Below are 17794 nucleotides of genomic sequence, written 5' to 3' on the forward strand. Positions count from 1 at the left end.
AAGAAGGTAATTTAGAATTAATAGCACTGAACTGCACAGGTTTTCCAAGAGGCAGTGGATACACAGTGCTGCTGAGCTGGGAGCAAGAAGTTTTGTAGGTGATGTTATGTGGAGATGTGCTTTGGAGATGTGACTGGGAGCTGTTTTACCATTTCTTGCTGTTAGACCTGGGAAATATCCCTTGCATGAAGAATGATGTGTCTGAGGTGAACTTTTTGAATCTTTGGCTTATGTGTGGTTTGGGGAAATAAGTTTTGTGCTCCTGTTTGTAAGCAGTAGCAAGGCTAGTGATTCTTGGAGCTGTAATGATGAAATATTGGAAGAAAAAGAACAGTAGGTTTGTGTTTGGTATGAAATTTTGAATGTTGCAGCGGCAGGAAGTGAAGGATAGAAATGTGAGCACTGTGTGGACTCTCTGAGCTGGTTTTATGGTAGTTAGGGTAAGTGTTACTTAGAAATGATCTTTCAGTCTGTGAATTTCACGGTCTGGGTTTCCCCCCCCCCCCCCCCATAGTTATATATAGCAAAAATACTGTATTCATCAAAACACTAAAAATTGGTGCTTAAATATGCTTAAAAGGTCTTTCATAGCCCCTCAGACCCCACTGGCAAGAGGGAAATCTGTAACATGAGCTGTTTTCGAGAATCTTGGTTGTTAGTAATGCGGCACGAGTGTTTAATTTGCTGGAAAATGTTTAGTGGTTCAGCAAACCAAGAAGGTAACAAATCTTTGTGGCCATCATAAATGGAGAATGCCACAAATGAAAAGCGCAGTGGTTTTGGCACCACCTAAAATTAACACTTCTTCCCTGTGTTTCTTTTCACTTAATGTAAGGTAATCTCTATTTTTTTTAAGTGAAAATCTCATTTTATCCTGGGGTAATTTTGGGAGGACAGGGATGGGCAATTGGTCTCTGTTCCCAAATAATGTTCCTTCATGGGTCTCAGCTGGCTGGCATTCCCAAATAGTGTTGGACCAGCCACAATATCTGCCTTGCATCTCCTCCTCTGCTATCCTGGGAGCCAGAATTTGTTGCATTTCTCTCATTATCTACACAGGGAGGTCATTAAGGGGGATGTTTTTTTGCGTACTTGGGAATCTGTGCTAAGGCAGCGCTGTGGGTCTTTTATCCCAGTGATGTTTTTGATTATGGCTGTTTGTGTGAATGGTTTTGAGGTAACTGTGCTCTGGCCATATCTTGAGACACTCACACATTTGGAATGGTGCAGGACATTTGTTTTGTCGTTTGAACTGACTGATATTCCTTGGCTGTAGCTTTGTTTATGTTTGTTTGGCTGGGCTAGACACTGCTCCTCTGCTTCCCAAGTTTTGTCAGGATTTTGCCTAAACCACAGCAGGATCATTCCTGCTGATGCAGTTCTTTAAGTGGGGCTTCAGATACGTGACTGAATCACTAATGTTCATTTCAAAAGGAATGAGGAGGGAGAGTTCTGTTGGGAAATGTGTTCTGGATGCACGTCCTGGTGTTGCTCATAGGGTTTGCTGTGAGGGGAGAGCTTGGGAATCCATATTCTAGTCTTGAAAGAGTCTAAAAATGGACCCTGTTGGGGCTACCATGGTCAGGCATTTGAGGAGAGGAAAGAGGGATGTTTAAAAGCATTATCCACGTGCAGAAAGGTTAATGTCATTAAAATACAGAGTTACAAGACAACTCCCCAAACTAGGCTTAGCTATATGATGCCAACCTATTTGAAGCATGGTCATGTAAAAATAAATTTCAGAGGTTATTTACAACAAGGATAGCAGTTTTTAGAGGTGGAGGGTTAGTTATTGCTTTGAACTTTCAAAACTGTGCACAAAAATACCATGTACAGTTACATAATAGGCATGGTTTGGGGAAAGATGTGTTTGGAGGATCTGTGGGTGGCATGATTGTGTTATTAAATCTGTTACGGGAGGACCCTTTTGTGCTAAGCACTGGAAATGCCTAACAAAAACCTCAGTCACAGTATTATTCACTACTATAATAAATTAAAGTTCATTATAGAGCTGCAGTGAAGGCTGAGGTATATTGAAAGAAATTTTTCCAGTTTTGTGCCACAGTGTTCTGGCTGATTCTGGCTCAGTTTGTGACCTGTGCAATGTACCTGATATTCAGCATGAAGATTTTTTGCAATCTTTTTGCCTTTTGAATGGATTGAAAGAATAATTCAGATTTTGCATCTCAACCAGCAAATAAACTTGGGGCTTTTATTTTTTCCCAATTTATCCAGCTGTAAAACTGTGATAGATACCTGTAGCATCTGCACTAGCCCTGGGGTTCAAAGCTGTATTTTCAGCTTGATTTGCTCCCAGGAGAGTGTTGCCTTGCAGTGTCAGGTCAGGGGTGGAGAAGGTTCTTGTGTGAAAGTGAAAGTTTGACATTTGAGGGAAGACTGTTTCAGCATTGCTACAATGTCCTGTTAAGAAGAGAAAATGTGGATTGAACAACTGAGCTTTGGAGCTGCTGAGCTGCTGGGGGTGGGAAGAGTTTGCATGGGGTTTTTGAAAAGGGAATATGCTGTGATAAATAATTTCCTAGTTTAAAAACACTTTTATTTCTGAAATCCAAATACAGCTGTATTAGATGAAGCTGTGAATTGAACATGAGACTGAGAGTTAGGAACTGCTAATTTTGATTCTGTCTGTGATTAAATTGGTAAATTTGGCAAATGAACTATGGTCAAGTGCTCTCTGCAGACGGTGCTGCGTGAGTGACAGGTTCAATGAGCACTGGAGAACTTTGTGATGTGATTTTGCATTTAAACTTCTGAAATATATTTGTAAATCTAGTGATGTGTCCTGTGTTGAAATGATGCTTGGGAATCTTCTATGAGTCCCCTTTGCATTCCTTGGGAGCACAGTTTGGCACTTGCTTGGCATTTTGGAAATGAGGTGACACATGTTTAGTCACATGGACACAGATGTGACTGTATCATAGAGCAGGCATTTCTCAGAGGGGACTTCTGGCACTACCCTGTGACTCACTGGAGAATAATATTAGGAATTGCAGGACTGGGTAAGTCCTTGAGATGAGTAGTGGTCATTTTTTGGTGAAAATTATTACTAAACCCTAGTGCAGAGACAGGAACAAGGCCATGTTCTGTTATTCAGGTGCTGAGAAGAGAGGTTCTGACACAAGCAAGGATAGTTGGAAAGCTGTGGATTATGATGTTTAAACCAGCTTTTAGAATATGGATATTCTTCTGTAAATTTGAGTTTGAGGTTTGAGTCTTGCAGGTTGGTGCTGCTCCATGGAGAGCTGGTTGCTTGTGCAGTGCTGATTCTTCTCTTTGTTTTTCTCTGGCAAATTTCATTAAGAGAAGCAAAGATTAAATTACTTTTCTAATGCATTTTTTTAAAGTAAGTAATTGGTGATGTTGTTATGGGGATAAAATGGTAACCATGGGACAAAATTTCAATTAAAATGCCCTCATCTTGGGTAAGTGTGAGAAACTCTATTCTCAAAAAGCAGTGTGAACCTAGAGGTATATGGAGTACAAATTCCTGTTGTTAACCAGTTATTATGAAAGATTGTTTACGTAAAGATTTTCTATGAAGGAGCCAAAAACTTTAGGTGGGGCAGAAGCACCACCTATTATTATGTTACCTGATGCTTACTGTGACATACTCCTCATTTCACTTGGTTATTTCTTGCCAGATTTTAATTATTTGGGTTGAAATTTCCCATGGTAGGTGTCTTTCATAATCTGACTTTTTGGGTGCTGTTGAGGAGAGAAAGGTTCTGCCAACATGATTCCATCTTTTGTGGAAATTGAGCAAAATACTTTCTTGTGTTCATGCTAAATTAGAAAAGAAATAATCTAATGAGCTGTAGTGCTGCTTTGTGCAAAGTTGAGATGTGTTATTGTATAATGTTTCTGCCAAGGATGTTCTTGTGATCAACCTTGTGAAAATCTTCTCAGTGCTGGTCAAATCAGCATTAAGTGCAAATGTAAAAGATAATCCCTGCAGTGAATATGCTTCAGCCTCAGCTAAACAGGATTTCTGTGTAATTTGAAGGCTGGGTCTTCTGCATTCCTCCCTGGTGTGATTTTGGATAAAAAATGAGAGTGCAGAAAATTCCCTTTCTGTTCTGATACCAAGTTCCTCTTTCTCCCAGCTCTACCTTCCTGCAGCACAGAGGAAGCAGCAACTGGATTTAAACAGAAGGTGCAAAATGCAGATTTTTACAAAATTACATACAATAAATGTAGAGATGGGGGTGGTTGAATGAGGAGAAGGAGATTGAAAAATATTAGTATTCGAAAGAATAGAAGGGAGGCTGTGCAGTGAGGGTACATATGATTTATTTTATAATGATAATACAGTTGTTTGTTGGAATACGGTTTTGCTATCTGCATGAATTAGAAAGTGTTTCTGAAATGGAGTAGGGAATAGCAAAAAAGGAGAAGGCAAATCCCAGTTAATCCCCATCTTGCTAAACCTCATTTTCTGTATTTCTAGTGAACTTTCCCATATTGTGATGTAGAGAATTGTTGGATACTCCTAAGTCACCCTGCAGACATGAGGTGCTCTGTGTTGGTCATGTAAAAGGTCTGTACAGTACAGGCAGAGCAGAATGGAGAGAAATCATTCCTAGATCTCTTCATGTGAATATAAGGAGTTTATAGAAACTTTTGCCTTGTGTGTTCTTATCTTAATTCTCTGTAAAATGGGAGTATTGTCAGAATGATAAAGATATTTTCTTAATTCTTGTAAAGTGGTTGGTCACAGCATTGTAGACATTATTGAAAAGTTAATGACAACATTCAAATGCTGTCTTTTGAATAGGATTTGAGCAGCATGCAGTAAATAAGGCCTCAAGTGCAGTGCTGAGGTATTTCGCTGGATGCCCATGAGGCAGCAGCCTCTGTTGTGCCCACTCATTGTGCCAGGTAGCCCTTGGCCAGTGTGCTCTGTGACTAACACACTTACAGGCAATCTCACAATAGTGCAGGCACACAGAAGGTCAGCAGAAGCTTGTACAGATGCTCTTGTCCTCACACAGCCTCAGAGTATCCAACTTTACAACCCAGTATTTGTTCTGTGAAGTTAATGAATGCAATGTGTGTGTATATATTTGCTTTGTTTAACAGGAACCTTGTCTCTGTTGGCTGTGAGTGGCTCTCACACAGCACCAGCACAGGTCCCATCCATGCTGTGCCTTGCCTTGCCAGGTATTCTGCTTGGTTTCATCAGGACAGGTGATGCTTTCAGGCAGCTGTGTGAAAAGGGATCTTTTTAAAGGCAGGATGGGAAGGTATTTGGGATGTGCTGGATGGATGGGGTGGTTGCAAGTGCTGAGGCCATGAGTTATTTCCAGATTTTGAGCCAAAGATAGCCAGTGTCCGTGTGTGAGTGTTGCTGCTGCTGGCTGCACAGATTGTCCTTCTGCTGCTGTTTCCAAAATGAAAATAAAAGAGATGAGTTAAGTGCTAATAATCACTTAGTAGTCTGTACAGAAGTCATAACTGGCATGCAAAAAAATGTAACTTGTTAGTATCTGTGATGTATGTAAAGTGGTTTAAAGCCTGCAGAGGATCCAGCTGCAGAAGGCATTTGCTCTTAAATCTCAATTGCCTGTGTCATTATGTGAATGATAAACCACCCACAGGCTCCTGTTCCTTTCCCAAGAAACGTGGCTGTGTTTTTTCTATACTTTAAGTGTGCAGGATCAGACTCAAAGCTTCATTTATGTGGCCAGAGATCATTTGCCCTCCTCATTTATGGTGCTGTGTCTGATTTTTCAGTGTGGAAGGATAATCTGAGCATTTAATGGTCAGGGGCATCATGAGCCTCTTCTTTCCCCGTTTTCCCTTCCCCAAACAGGCATATCATGTTCCTCAGAGGCCTTGGAGCAGGATTCCTGCTGCTGTTCTGCTATGGAATAAAACCTTGAGATGTGCTTGCCTCATTCTGTATGCTCCATTTCAGATTTAACATCATTTTTGGAATTGAAAGTAGGGTCATTTTGCCTGGAGTTGTACAACATTAGCCAAAGTAATTCAGTTACTTCAGAAAACTGATTAGATTGTCCTCTCTCAAGGGTGGAGGCTTTTCTATTTGTTCTGTAAGGTGTGCAGTGCATTTCTGAGAACTCCTTAACTGCTATTACAGACTTCAGCCATAATGGCAATAAATGAGTGCATGAGATCTCTGCTGTTATATTTTTCTTAAAAAAAAAAAGCCAAAACCACCTCTCATATAATTCTTTCTTTTACACCCTGTGTATGAGAGATGCACCATCCTTTTCATCTCTGTTACATAGGTACAGTGCACTGTCATTATCTACTCTCATTTTATTAAATGATTTTTTTTAGACTGAGATTATTTATGGTGTGTATGTCATGGCACTAGGAAAGTGCATTTTTTTCCTGTATGTCTCCATAAGTCATTTCTGTATTTTGTGCAGCTCTATTTTATTCCTTCCTGGAGGCTTGAATAAAGGGACTTTGGGTTTTTATTTTATTTTTTGTCTCAAGGCAAAGATTGGGTTATTTTACCACAGTGGGTAAGGAAAATAAATGGATATTTAATTTTATTTTACTGATCTAAAGGTATTTTAGTGCTATTTGGTAATAATACAAAACCAATTGACTTGGAGAGATGCAGGCGTGCCTTGAGATGGGATCACAAGAGATGCCAGAGCAACTCTCTAATATGATTCAACAGTGGAGAGATGTGCTGTTCCCTATTTTAGTGTGTGGACTGACAAATGCAGTTTGTTTGCAGAGTTTTGAAATTTTAGTTGAATTCCAGTGTCCCATGATTTCTAACTGTAATGTTGGCATGTTCACAGTAGGTAACTTTTTAATTGTGTCATATTCAGTATATTAATTCACATTAAACCCCAGGTGTTTCCATATCTGTATAAAATAAAGTATCTTGTCATTTTTTTCTGGATAATTTTGAGTGAGAGGGAAACTGTTAATCACAGAGATTGTAGCAATACCAACATTGGGACTTCCAAAACATTATTTGAATATATTATGGAAATAACAAATTTTTGATGTGTGAATTGCTTACATCTCAGTTACCAATAACAACTTTGAGAAAGGGATGAGATGTGCTCTGCTTGGGTCTGCAGTCTAAAAAGTTTGGGAACTCTGCTTAAACCTGGAGATTATTGGATGGATCCTGGAGCAGTTAAACTGATGGATGCAGCCTATGGCACTGACTGTTATGGGCAAGAAAAATAAATAAGACTTTTCTTTCAGTGGTGAGTGACACTTTGCTACAGCTCTTGATGGTAAATGGCAGCACGTGGCAGTAATTGATGGGGTGGCTGATGTCTTGGTATCAATAAGAGGCTGAGTTATAACTTAACCTTTCCCTGGCTCTGTTATCTGTCTTGTTACACATTTTTCATGAAAACTGCAGCATCTTCAGGACCCTTCAGACTTCTGGGAAATTCAGTTCCAATTGACTCGAAGCTCAGAAGTTACTGAGGAAGAACAGAGCAACCAGCCTCGTAAATAAATCTAAAGGTCTCTTCTTGCTCGTAAAAGGAATTGCTGGGAAGTTCTGATAAACCAGCTGTCTTTTCTTGAGTATTGCCTGAATTTATTACATGTTTAAAACTTCTCTCCAGTTTGGTGGCCAGCTTTTCCAATCTGTGAGATGGGCTGAACAATCCCAAAGGGTTGGTTGGGAAACAGAGTGCTTGCATTTGTGTAGAGAGGGGCAGGATGAGAGCAGTTCCTGCCCTGCTCGCTCTCGCCAGCCTGACCGCAGTGGGCAGTGGAAGGGCAAATCCATCTCCTGCTTTCCCTTCCCAGGACAGAGGGCTGCTAGCAGGAGGACACGGCTGAATGGCCTTGGCAAGGAATGTTTTGTGCTTATTTCCCTCAGCAGAGCTGTTGGAAGGGTTCTGGATGGTAATGGGAGGCAGCTGGAGAGGCTCTTCCCCTGCACGTTCCCCATGGCAATGGGGCTCATTCATTTGCTTCACTCTGCCATTCCCAGGATGTGGCTCTTGAAGTAAATTCAATTGACAGTAAATCCCTACCAGTCTCACTGTAGGACTGCAAGTTGAACATCATTGCTTTAGCATAAATCTTTACAAGAGATGTTAATGTTTAGTTAAAATATGCAAATATTTACTGACTTGTCTACTGTTTGTCAGCTTGGCATGCGAGACCTTGGATCTGATCCTTCTGTCTTGGCAGACATTGGGAATTTTGCCAGTAACATTAATAGGAACAGCATTGTGCCCTCTAATCTGTTTGTTTATGAAGTACAGCGAGAGTTATCTGGCTAGATGCTTTACAATGAATTGAAAAAGCATCTGTTTGAAATTTTTTTAGGGACTGTCACATGCTTTAACTTATTATTATCTTAGTGTATGGACCCTTTGATTCCATGAAACACATCAGTAAGATGTGGAGCATGGAAGTGCACAGTCATGAGTTAAACTGCCATGAAACACTGGATTTTAGTTCATGATGTTCTCTCCTCCTACATTGATTTTAATTTGAAGTTGGACTCATCAGACTGTGGAGTGGTTCTTCAGAGCCTCCTGTGCACCAAGCAGGCGGAGTGTTTACTTGGAAATAAATGACTGTGGATCACGTTGTTTATCACTCTTCGTCTTCAAGCTGTCCCTTCTGCTTTCCCCAGCCCCCTCTGCAGTTCTGGAGGGGAAACATGCAGCTTTATTTGGAGATTGGATTTTAGTTCCTCATTTCATGTTTGTTTACAAACCCCCTTTGGCAAGAAGGTGGAATACTCATTACGAATATTGAGCCTGAAAATCATTAGTTGTAGGGGGAATAAAAAGAATTGCCATGGTTAGTTGTAAAAGGCACCAAGGTTTAAGTTATACCAGTTGGAACTAACAGGTCATTGAAATAATATTTTGTGGGAGATAAGCTGAGTACAGAATCACAGAATTTCTAGGTTGGAAGAGACCTTAAGATCATCGAGTACAACTTGGCTTTCAATGAAATGCAAGTTCAGTAAGTTCTCTTCTACTTAAGGGCAGGAGGTTTTTTTGAGGTACAAAGTATGATGCCAGAATATATATTTATATATATAATTTCATAGGTATGTCCACCTGTTTTAGATATGCAACTTTAGATAGTGGGAATATGACTCTTTACTGGTTCTTCAATATTTGGAAGATGTATTAAACTTCACTAGAGGATAAATTAGTTCTCAGAATTGAATTTAGAAGTCTTTTGGCATGTGGTTTTAAGGTCTCTTTGAGAAAATGAATAATCCTGATGTTTGTTCTGTTACATGTTAGTATTTTAATTTCAGTTTTGCAGACAAAAGTGAAGCTCGTAAGTAATTTGCTCAGTTTTGCAAAGAGAGTTGGGAATATAGCACAGACCTTTTAGCTTTCAGTTGTAATCTGTAATAAATTCTACTCTTAGAAATTCCAATTTTATGCCTGAAATCTTAAAAATAAAGACTGTAGAACTGAAAATAAATTTATTTCAACAAGACCCTTCGCTCCTTGGCTGTTAATGATTTTATGAATGCTTTAAGGTTGGAAAAGACCTTAAATGTTGGTCCAGCTTGGTCCTTACTGCTCATGTTTACACTTAATTCACAGGATTTCGCTCAGTTTAGCTTCAGTTACATTCTCTGAAGTGCTCTGGAGTCTTCAAATTGACCAGAGAAGTTGTATGGGCACTGCTTGGTGTGTAAAATCCAGCTTCCCAAACAGCTGAGTTCTGTATTTCTCCAGCCAGTCAGAATAAGGCAATTGATAAGGAACATCTTTGTCTTTTTCATGGTGCCATGGTGGAGGAGAAGGGTTTCAAATCTGTCAGCTGTGCTGGCCAGGTCACTCAGGATGGGATCTGTGTTTAATCAGCTCTTTGGGAATAAACACACAGAAGCTCTGCTCAGCCTTTTGGTCAAAGGAATTTTGGTTATATGTCAGCCAGGAAGTGAGGAAATCAAAAGTACAGCAGAGTTCATGGAGTCCTCTATTTTCAGTCCCTTAGGAGGAAAACAGAATGTACATGAGAAAAACATCAATTAACTGATGTGTCACTGTGGAAGCAGATCCTGGATTTGTGAAATACACAGTGGCCTAAAATGGTAGTGAAGTGGAAACCAGTGCAATTTTTAGTTGTATCTAGAAAAGATCTTTGCATACACAGCTTAAGAACACCTAACATTTATGTAATTGAAAATGTGTGCTAAGTGATCCAGCTGAATCTTTAATTGAATTACCTCATGAATGAATTTACTCATATGTATGGAAATGCAAAACCTACTTGCCTGTTCCTATTGTTTGAAAGTGCAGACTTATTTTTAGCAGAAAAAGAAATATCTGGATGAATGAGGTAATATTTTGTAAGGCTGTTATTAAGGAAGAGGCACACGTCACAGATTTGTACCAGGATAGCTGCAAAATATTCAGGCTTGCATTCCTTCATTTTAGAGAGGATTTTTTATTTGTTGTAAATGAGAAATTTTTGTATTAGTGTTTTAAAAGGGAAGCTGGTTTAAGTCTTGAAAAATCAATATTCCTTTATGTAATTATTTTGATACTGAATGGAAATTTAAGAATAGAAGGGAACAAATAGAACACTATGTTGTACAATATATGAAAAGACTTGTTTACATTTCTTCTGAATGTTGGCTTAGGCATGTGTTAATGGGAAAAGTGGGACAATGGATTATTTTTCATAAGAGGAAAATGCATTTGTTTGACTAAATTCTTGAAGTTACTTTACCTTTGGTTGAAAATTGGAAAATGCTAAGTATAAAGAAAGCTTTTAACAGTGAATTTTTAAAGTGGACTAAAAGTATTATTTGAGACAATTGTGATAGTTGGTCTCTAACCAGAAATATTGACAATATTGGCTTGCTAAAAGCAAAAATCAGAACTCTTCAGATTTTTCCTCTTTCAGTTATCAGAACCCATTTTTGTGAAGTCAGCTTTAATGTGCATCTCTAGGGATGTGTTTCCTGTATTTAAATATGTCAATGAAGGGAGAATGTGGTCAGGGATTACAGAAGTGATTTGCTTTTCTGCTGGTGGTTCAGATGTGGATAACCATTTTCTTAGTTTATTGGCAGATAATGTCTGTGTTTATTGGCAGATAATGTCTGCCTGTGGACAGAATTTTTTCTATAACTGTCTCAATCCCCCCTAAATATTTACTTTAAAATTATTTAGGAGGTTCTGCACAAAGGTGTTGGTGTGGCAGGGGTATTTAGACTTTCTCAGCCATAAATGTAGCCAAACCAGCAGAAGGAAGAGACAAGTGGTTGGTGTGCTGTTGACCCTCTGGTTTTCCTGTCCTTCCCTGTCCATCCTTGTTGTGCTTCACCCAGAGGAAACATCTCCTCCTCCCAATTGTAGGTGAGAAGTGCTTGGAAGAGAAGGTGGTGTGGAGTACATGGCTGCAGGCTCAGAGACAGCACTTAGGGGATGAGTTGTGTTCCTGCCAAAGCAAAGGCCATGGTGCCACTGAAGACCCAAAAGCCTCTGCTTAAATCCATGCTGACTTTAAAATTTGAAACCCCTCCTGACATTCTTAGAATCAGTCATGGGCTTTAAGTACCTTCTTGAATTAGAATCAGAATTGAGAGCTGGGAGTGATGAGAAAAGCCTGGGAAGAAATCAGCTAGTGAGAAGCTTGGTGTAGGAAATGTGACTGGCACAGCACGAGGGGGATGCGATGCAGCACCTTGAGACGGGAATGGAAGTTGGTTGGCAAGTTGTCAGTGCCATTCCACAGCTAACCAACGTTTTATCGTCCCCTCTGCCCCCGCTCTAGGATTTCTGTCCCTGAGTCATGGCAGACAGAAGACCAGAGAAGGCATGTGAACAAGCATGTGAATCCCTTAAGCAGCAGGATTATGAAGTGGCAGTGAAGCATTGCACAGAGGCTCTCCTTTCCCTCAGCCAGTACCCCCCAGCTCACCTCCCGGAGCCCTGCCAGGCAGAACTCGACCGCATCAAAATCGAGACTCTTCTGTATAGAATTGCTTCCTTTTTACAACTTGTGAGTGTGACTCTTTATAGTATCTAGTGAACTGGGAAGAAAAGTCAAATATCTGGTATTGTCGAGATTTAAATACCACTCAGAATTTTTGGCATGTTGCTCTGCCCACAGAATCCGTCTTGCTATAGCATCTGTGAGGTTTCTGTCTTGTAGCTCTCCCTGATCCATTTATTTTTCAGGATTTGAACCTCTTGGTTTGGGTCTCAATCACAGTTTTCTAAAGAAATAAGGAAAAATACTTTAAAGAATTTAAAAAATATATATATTCCAGGAAAGCAAAATATCTGGGTTAAGGTACATATGCTGAATTACATACCAGATTACCTTATCTTTTAAGAGCATCAAATTAAAGTTTCTGCAAATAAAAATACCAAAAAACAAAGTTAAGAAATGCTAGAATCTAGGTAGCTGGTTCATACCTGCTTTAGCTCCATTTGCATAGGTCTAAAATTAGTCTTTTTATGCTTAATCCCAGCTTTCCAAGGCTAGGCTGGAGCACATCTGGAGAAAGATGTAACTTTTAGACTCTGGCAAAAGGTGAAAATGGCTCTTGTAAAGGTTTGTAAATGCAAAGCAAGAGGCATAACCCTGAATTAAAGGTGACCCCACTGCCAAAGTTGTGTCCTTCCTTTAAAGCATCAGAGCTTCCTTTCTTAAAGGAAAGGACATTTCAGTGCTTAAGAATAAACCTACAACTTGCTTTTTCTTACCTTTCTGAAATGCTATTGCAGATTTACAGCTGCCTTGTCCACTCCAAATCTTTGTGTTTTGAGTAGGAGCAGTTTCATCCCAAGTTTGGCCAAGTCACAAGACCTTGCTGGGCAGCTTTAAGGCCAGTCTTGCCCATCTGATGAAGGGAGTGTTTTAAGTATTCTTTAAATAAATAGCTGGATTGGACTATTCACTGTACAAAATAAGAATTGGGAAACCTTTTAAATGAAGAAGTGACTTATGTTATGGCTCCTCAGGGGAAGAGATTCACAAATAGGTGAGGTTGGATTTTCTAATAGAAGTTGTGTTACTACGGACTTGAACTCTCAAAATGATTTCTGTAAGCCAATGTGCAGATTGGTGCTTGGATTATTTAATACATTTCTGACATCACTCTGAAAATCCTCTGAGGCACCTATCTGGATGTTCATCATATTATTGCAGTGAGTCTGCAGGGACTTTGGAAAAACACTTGAAATCAAAACCTTCCTGTTATAGGCTTGAATTACATAGATATGTAAAGTCTTAAAGAGGAAAACAATCCAAATTTTCCTTCTTGTTTTACTAAACAAAGTAATCTTTAAAATCACTACTGAAAAGACAGAATAAAATAATCTTAAAATTTAACATTACTGTTTTAGTGCAAGATTAAAAACCAAATAGTGTCTTGAAAGTTAAGTTTTATATTTTTCCTAGGTGTTATGAACCAACTACAAACATATAACACACACACACACCTTTGCCCATTCAGGCTCCTTTTTAAAATGTCCACATGCTGAGAATTTGGGAAAAAGTCAGCATTTTAACTGAGAATTTGAGAAAAAGTCAGAAATTAGTCTTAATTCTAAGAATTAATTATATTATAATTGACATATGACTTATGTTCTTTACATGTTCTACCCAGGAAAAGACAAGGTAATGGTTTCTAAAAAGTTTTTAAAAACTTGTAATTCAAGCATGTAGTTGTTTATGCTAACTGGAATAATGCTATTTTTAAACTTTTCATGTTTTACCTTTCAGAAAAAGTATGGGCAAGCAGATGAAGACTGTAGGCATGGTATGCTTATTTCTTTTTTTATTACATAGTGTTATGAATTGCAGTCAGTTGTCTGAATTTTTAAAACTGATGCCCAGATTTGTTAGTTTGCTCACAGTGGTTTTTCCCTATTTAAAATTATGTATCTGCTTTATAATACTTTTTATTTTTCCTTTTTTTTTTTTCCCCTTAAATAGAGATGTCACTATTTTTCAGCTCTTACTCAAGTACCAGGACTCAAATACATGTCTTTGGCTCAGAGGTGTTATTTGGCTAATAGTTATTTTAGTGCACAAATGTAGGAAGAGTTGATAATGTCAGGATTCTCACAAAGGCACAAAGACAGCTGATTGTTCTGCCTTTCTTCCCAGGGACATGGTGGATATTTTGGTTTGCATTTGGGACTTAATTCAGAGAAAATCAAGATGATGCACATTTGTTAAAGCTTCCAAATGTGCCTATGTCACATTGAAGTCGAGCCTTTCATGTGTCACTGCCTTGCTCAGTTTGGGTATTTTTGAAGGAATTTCAAAAATTCCTAATCCTCTGTTGTTCATTTATAATGTAAATTATTCAAAATTCACTGAGAACTCACTGGGTTTGCAGAGTGTTGAAACAGAGTTTATCAGTTAGATTTGGAAAGTAAAGTTGGGTAGATCTCACCTTCTGGTTTTAACTCTTTAACTACTGAATGTTAAAGGAAATTTTTGAGGTGACAGTTTTGTTGCACAGACTGTGATCTACTCTTCTGACATTCCTGTGCTAGCAATGATAAATTTTTATTTATAATATCTTTAAATTGTTCCTTTCTGGGTTGGTGGGGTTTATATTGTTTTGGGTTCTATGTTGTTTTGGGGTTTTTTAATGTGCTTGTCTTCACTGATAGTCAAATCCTAGTTTGAGGAATTTGTGGGGCTCTGCAGGCTGCTTGTGAAAGTCCATAAAAATTGACTAAGAAAACCAAATTTGCTTTCTGTAGGCGTAAAATTGAAGTTTAACACCTTAAAAAAAGTCTGATTGTTGCTTAATCAGTATCATTCTTGAAATAGCCTGAAGTTTTAAAAAAATTTCTTTTACCCTATTGATGTGTGCTACAAGGGTGTAATATTCTAACTTCAGAGTTGTCTTTCATGATGGCAGATAAAAGTGAGAGACATATGGAAAGCTGAATGATGGTTAAAGGAGGTGGGAGGGAGAATGCTGTTTTTAATGAACAGTGTTCTCATCAATGAGCTCTGATGGGTTTGTCATGGGGGACAGGGGTGACTTTCATCTGTGGAACTTCTCTTGGTGTGTGTGTCAGTTGTCAGTGTCTCAAAGGAACTGTCATGGTAACTGCTTGTCATCTCTCACTGGACAGGCATAGGAGTGGGTGGAACAGCACCATTGATGTCTATCGTCTTTTTTTACAATTAATAGAAAAAACAGCCTTTAAATGTATATTAGTTAACAAAGAAATAGCATCCAGATTTATGTTAATTTACTTTATTCGTGCCAGCATATTCTGCACATGTTATTTCCCAGATCTAAAACTGAGGACAGTTTTGAACTTACTAATGCCATGTTTATATATGTATATAAAAGTGTTGTGTATGTGTTTATGTATTTATATGTACACATATACCATATTTTTATGAATATATGAATGAATGATTTGGTTGTGGTTCTCCATGATGTGTGGTTATCAATTGTAGCCCAGCACCTGACATTCAGAGTATCTGCATTTATGATCTTAGTTTTGGTTTTATGTTTCAATTATTGTCGGGAAGAAACTACCTAACATGGACTACTTGATACTCACACTCCTTGGTACTCACAGGCTTTTTATAATGGGCAAAGCTTTATTCAAGCTGCTGTTCTGCCTTTTTACAAGACCTGACATGTTGCACAGCTGTGATGGTTTTATTTGAACCTGAATGATCAGGGTTTTCTGGAATAGCTGGAGAAATACGAGTTCTTTATAGTTCTTTACATGTTCTTCTATATGCTGCTTGCAGGGTTACAGGGAATGATGATAACTTAAAATCTGTTAAATTACTCCACAAATCTTTCCCCAGAGAGAGTGCTTAATGTGTTGCAACTTTTTATGTGGAACTGTATGTTTTAGCAGGGTGATATTATGCAGATAATGATATGAAATATAATAATTGGAGATTTATATCTTATATCTTTATATTTGTGGAATATATTAATTGGAGATTTAATCTTTGAGATTAAAATAGCAAGCTGTCAGGCATGTTAAAGCTATTTTTGGTGCTTCTGCTTCTGATTTGGGAAGTGAGTTCTATTTTTAGCAATGTGGTCTGTACTATCAGAGTGGTGAATTCAGACTAGTCTTTGAGGCACTTTATGAAAGCAGATTTAGTTACCATTGCAGTTTGAAGAGATGCTTGTTGTTTTTATTTATTTATTGAGTCTTTCATGCAATTTCTGTTAATGATGTGAACATCTGTTGAGTGAGGAGTTCTGATTTATTATTCTAAAATGTAATCCTGAAGTTGTGGCGAATGTGAAATTCCTGTTAGCACTGAGAGGGGCTCTTTGCATCTGCATGAGTAGCAGTATAAACACAGATGTTGATGTTGCTTGCAATAACAGTTATTCTATAATTCCTTAATTTTAAACAACTGTCCAGCCTTCTTTTCAATTCACACCCGTAGCTTGCTAAGCTTTTTAGTCACTCTGGCATTGCATTTTCTGGACAGGTAACTCATGTGGTTAAGTGTTGTTGCAGCTTGTCTGAAGCAGTCTGTGTGGTGAAATAAATCCTGTCCCTGCTGAAAGTTCAGAAGTTCTGTTTGGCACTGCTCACTGCTGGTCCCGTGCTAGGGAGCATTCAGAAAGTTTTCTGTTACAGGGAGCCTGTAAATTTCTGGGCTCAGACAATCGTTCCTATATGCCACACTTTGCAGCATAAGTGAATAAAAGGCCTTTTAGAGGAGCAGGAATTGCCCATGAGGAGGTTGGCTATTTTTGGAAACGACAGGGCATGTGTTTTGTGAGCATGAATGGATCTTCCTGAGCATGTTTGTGTTACTGAGAGGTTTCTCGGTTGCTATTTCTTTTTTACCCTTTCTGTGAGAGGAGGTCCTTTGTGTCTGTGTCAGATATTTGAGTTTACCCTTCCCATATTTAATTTATGTCTATTTTAGCATGTAAACATGACAACCTTTTTTGAACTCATGTGCAACATTTATGAGCTGGTGGGAGACAAGCTTCAAGTTAATATTAGACAACAACACATGATTTTAATTTACACCCATCAAGCCATGGATTTAACCTGAGCTTCAGACTTTGTTTTCTTATTGAGGGTGAAGGAAAACTGTATGTATGAGTGAAATGGGTGGTGTGCTGAGGGTAATAGTGGCTGATTTGTGTTGCAGTGCTGGGAGAGGGGCTGGCCAAGGGCGATGGATCTCTCCGGGCAGTGCTCTGCTGCATGCATCTCAAAGGGAAGCTGCAAATTGTGTCTAATGTTCTTTCCAAATCACTGATGGGGGAATCACTGGTAAGTGGGTTTGCTGCAATCTACATCATTTAAAGAAACAATTTTGTATTTCCTTCTTGTAAAAAATCTGTTTAATAACAAACTTTCGAACATATGTTTCACTGGCAGCTTGCAACAAAAATGGTTTGTGTGGAAATGATAAATATATGGGCACATTTATATCATCAGGATGCCAGGTTGTTGCATAACCAGTGTTTCAGAGTTGTGATTTTGAAAAGTTATTTCATTGCTGGCCCTGAATCCTCAGGGAATGTAAAATAAATTTGCATATTTGTGTGATTGACAAGAATAATATAAATCTCAAACTTTTCCTTGCTTATTCTAAATTGTACCTGACCCCATTTTGTATGGACTTCAGGATTTCTGTCCATTAAAGCAGGAAAAAATATTGATTGGACTTTTAAATAACTGGCCCATGATAACTTGTAAGACAGCATAAAAAGCTTTTCAGGAAAAGAAAAAAAGCTTTACATTTCAAGATGGAGATAAAGGTTTGAGTTCAAAGCTTCTATTTTACTCTTAAACTGTTAAAACTTGTAAAGATGCTTTTAACCCCAGACATG

At 38.5% G+C, this 17794-nt stretch overlaps 1 protein-coding gene across 5 annotated transcripts in view; it reads left to right on the forward strand.

The window, feature by feature from the left end:
- HELZ (helicase with zinc finger) overlaps positions 1 to 17794 on the forward strand; it is an 86777-nt gene that overhangs the window by 4380 nt on the left and 64603 nt on the right. For 4 of the 5 annotated variants that reach the window (XM_054278784.1, XM_054278787.1, XM_054278785.1 and 1 more), the window contains exons 2-4: positions 11749 to 11976; positions 13708 to 13744; positions 17107 to 17231. In XM_054278784.1, coding sequence (XP_054134759.1) covers positions 11767 to 11976; positions 13708 to 13744; positions 17107 to 17231 — 372 coding nt within the window. In that variant the 5' untranslated portion in view covers positions 11749 to 11766. The remainder of the gene's footprint in view (positions 1 to 11748; positions 11977 to 13707; positions 13745 to 17106; positions 17232 to 17794) is intronic. The other variant, XM_054278789.1, reaches the window with a different exon arrangement.

This window comes from Melozone crissalis, unplaced genomic scaffold (assembly GCF_028551555.1).
Source record: "Melozone crissalis strain CALT ecotype California unplaced genomic scaffold, PUWL_Pcris_2 ptg000026l_1, whole genome shotgun sequence".
In the NCBI taxonomy this organism is placed as follows: Eukaryota; Metazoa; Chordata; class Aves; order Passeriformes; family Passerellidae; genus Melozone; species Melozone crissalis.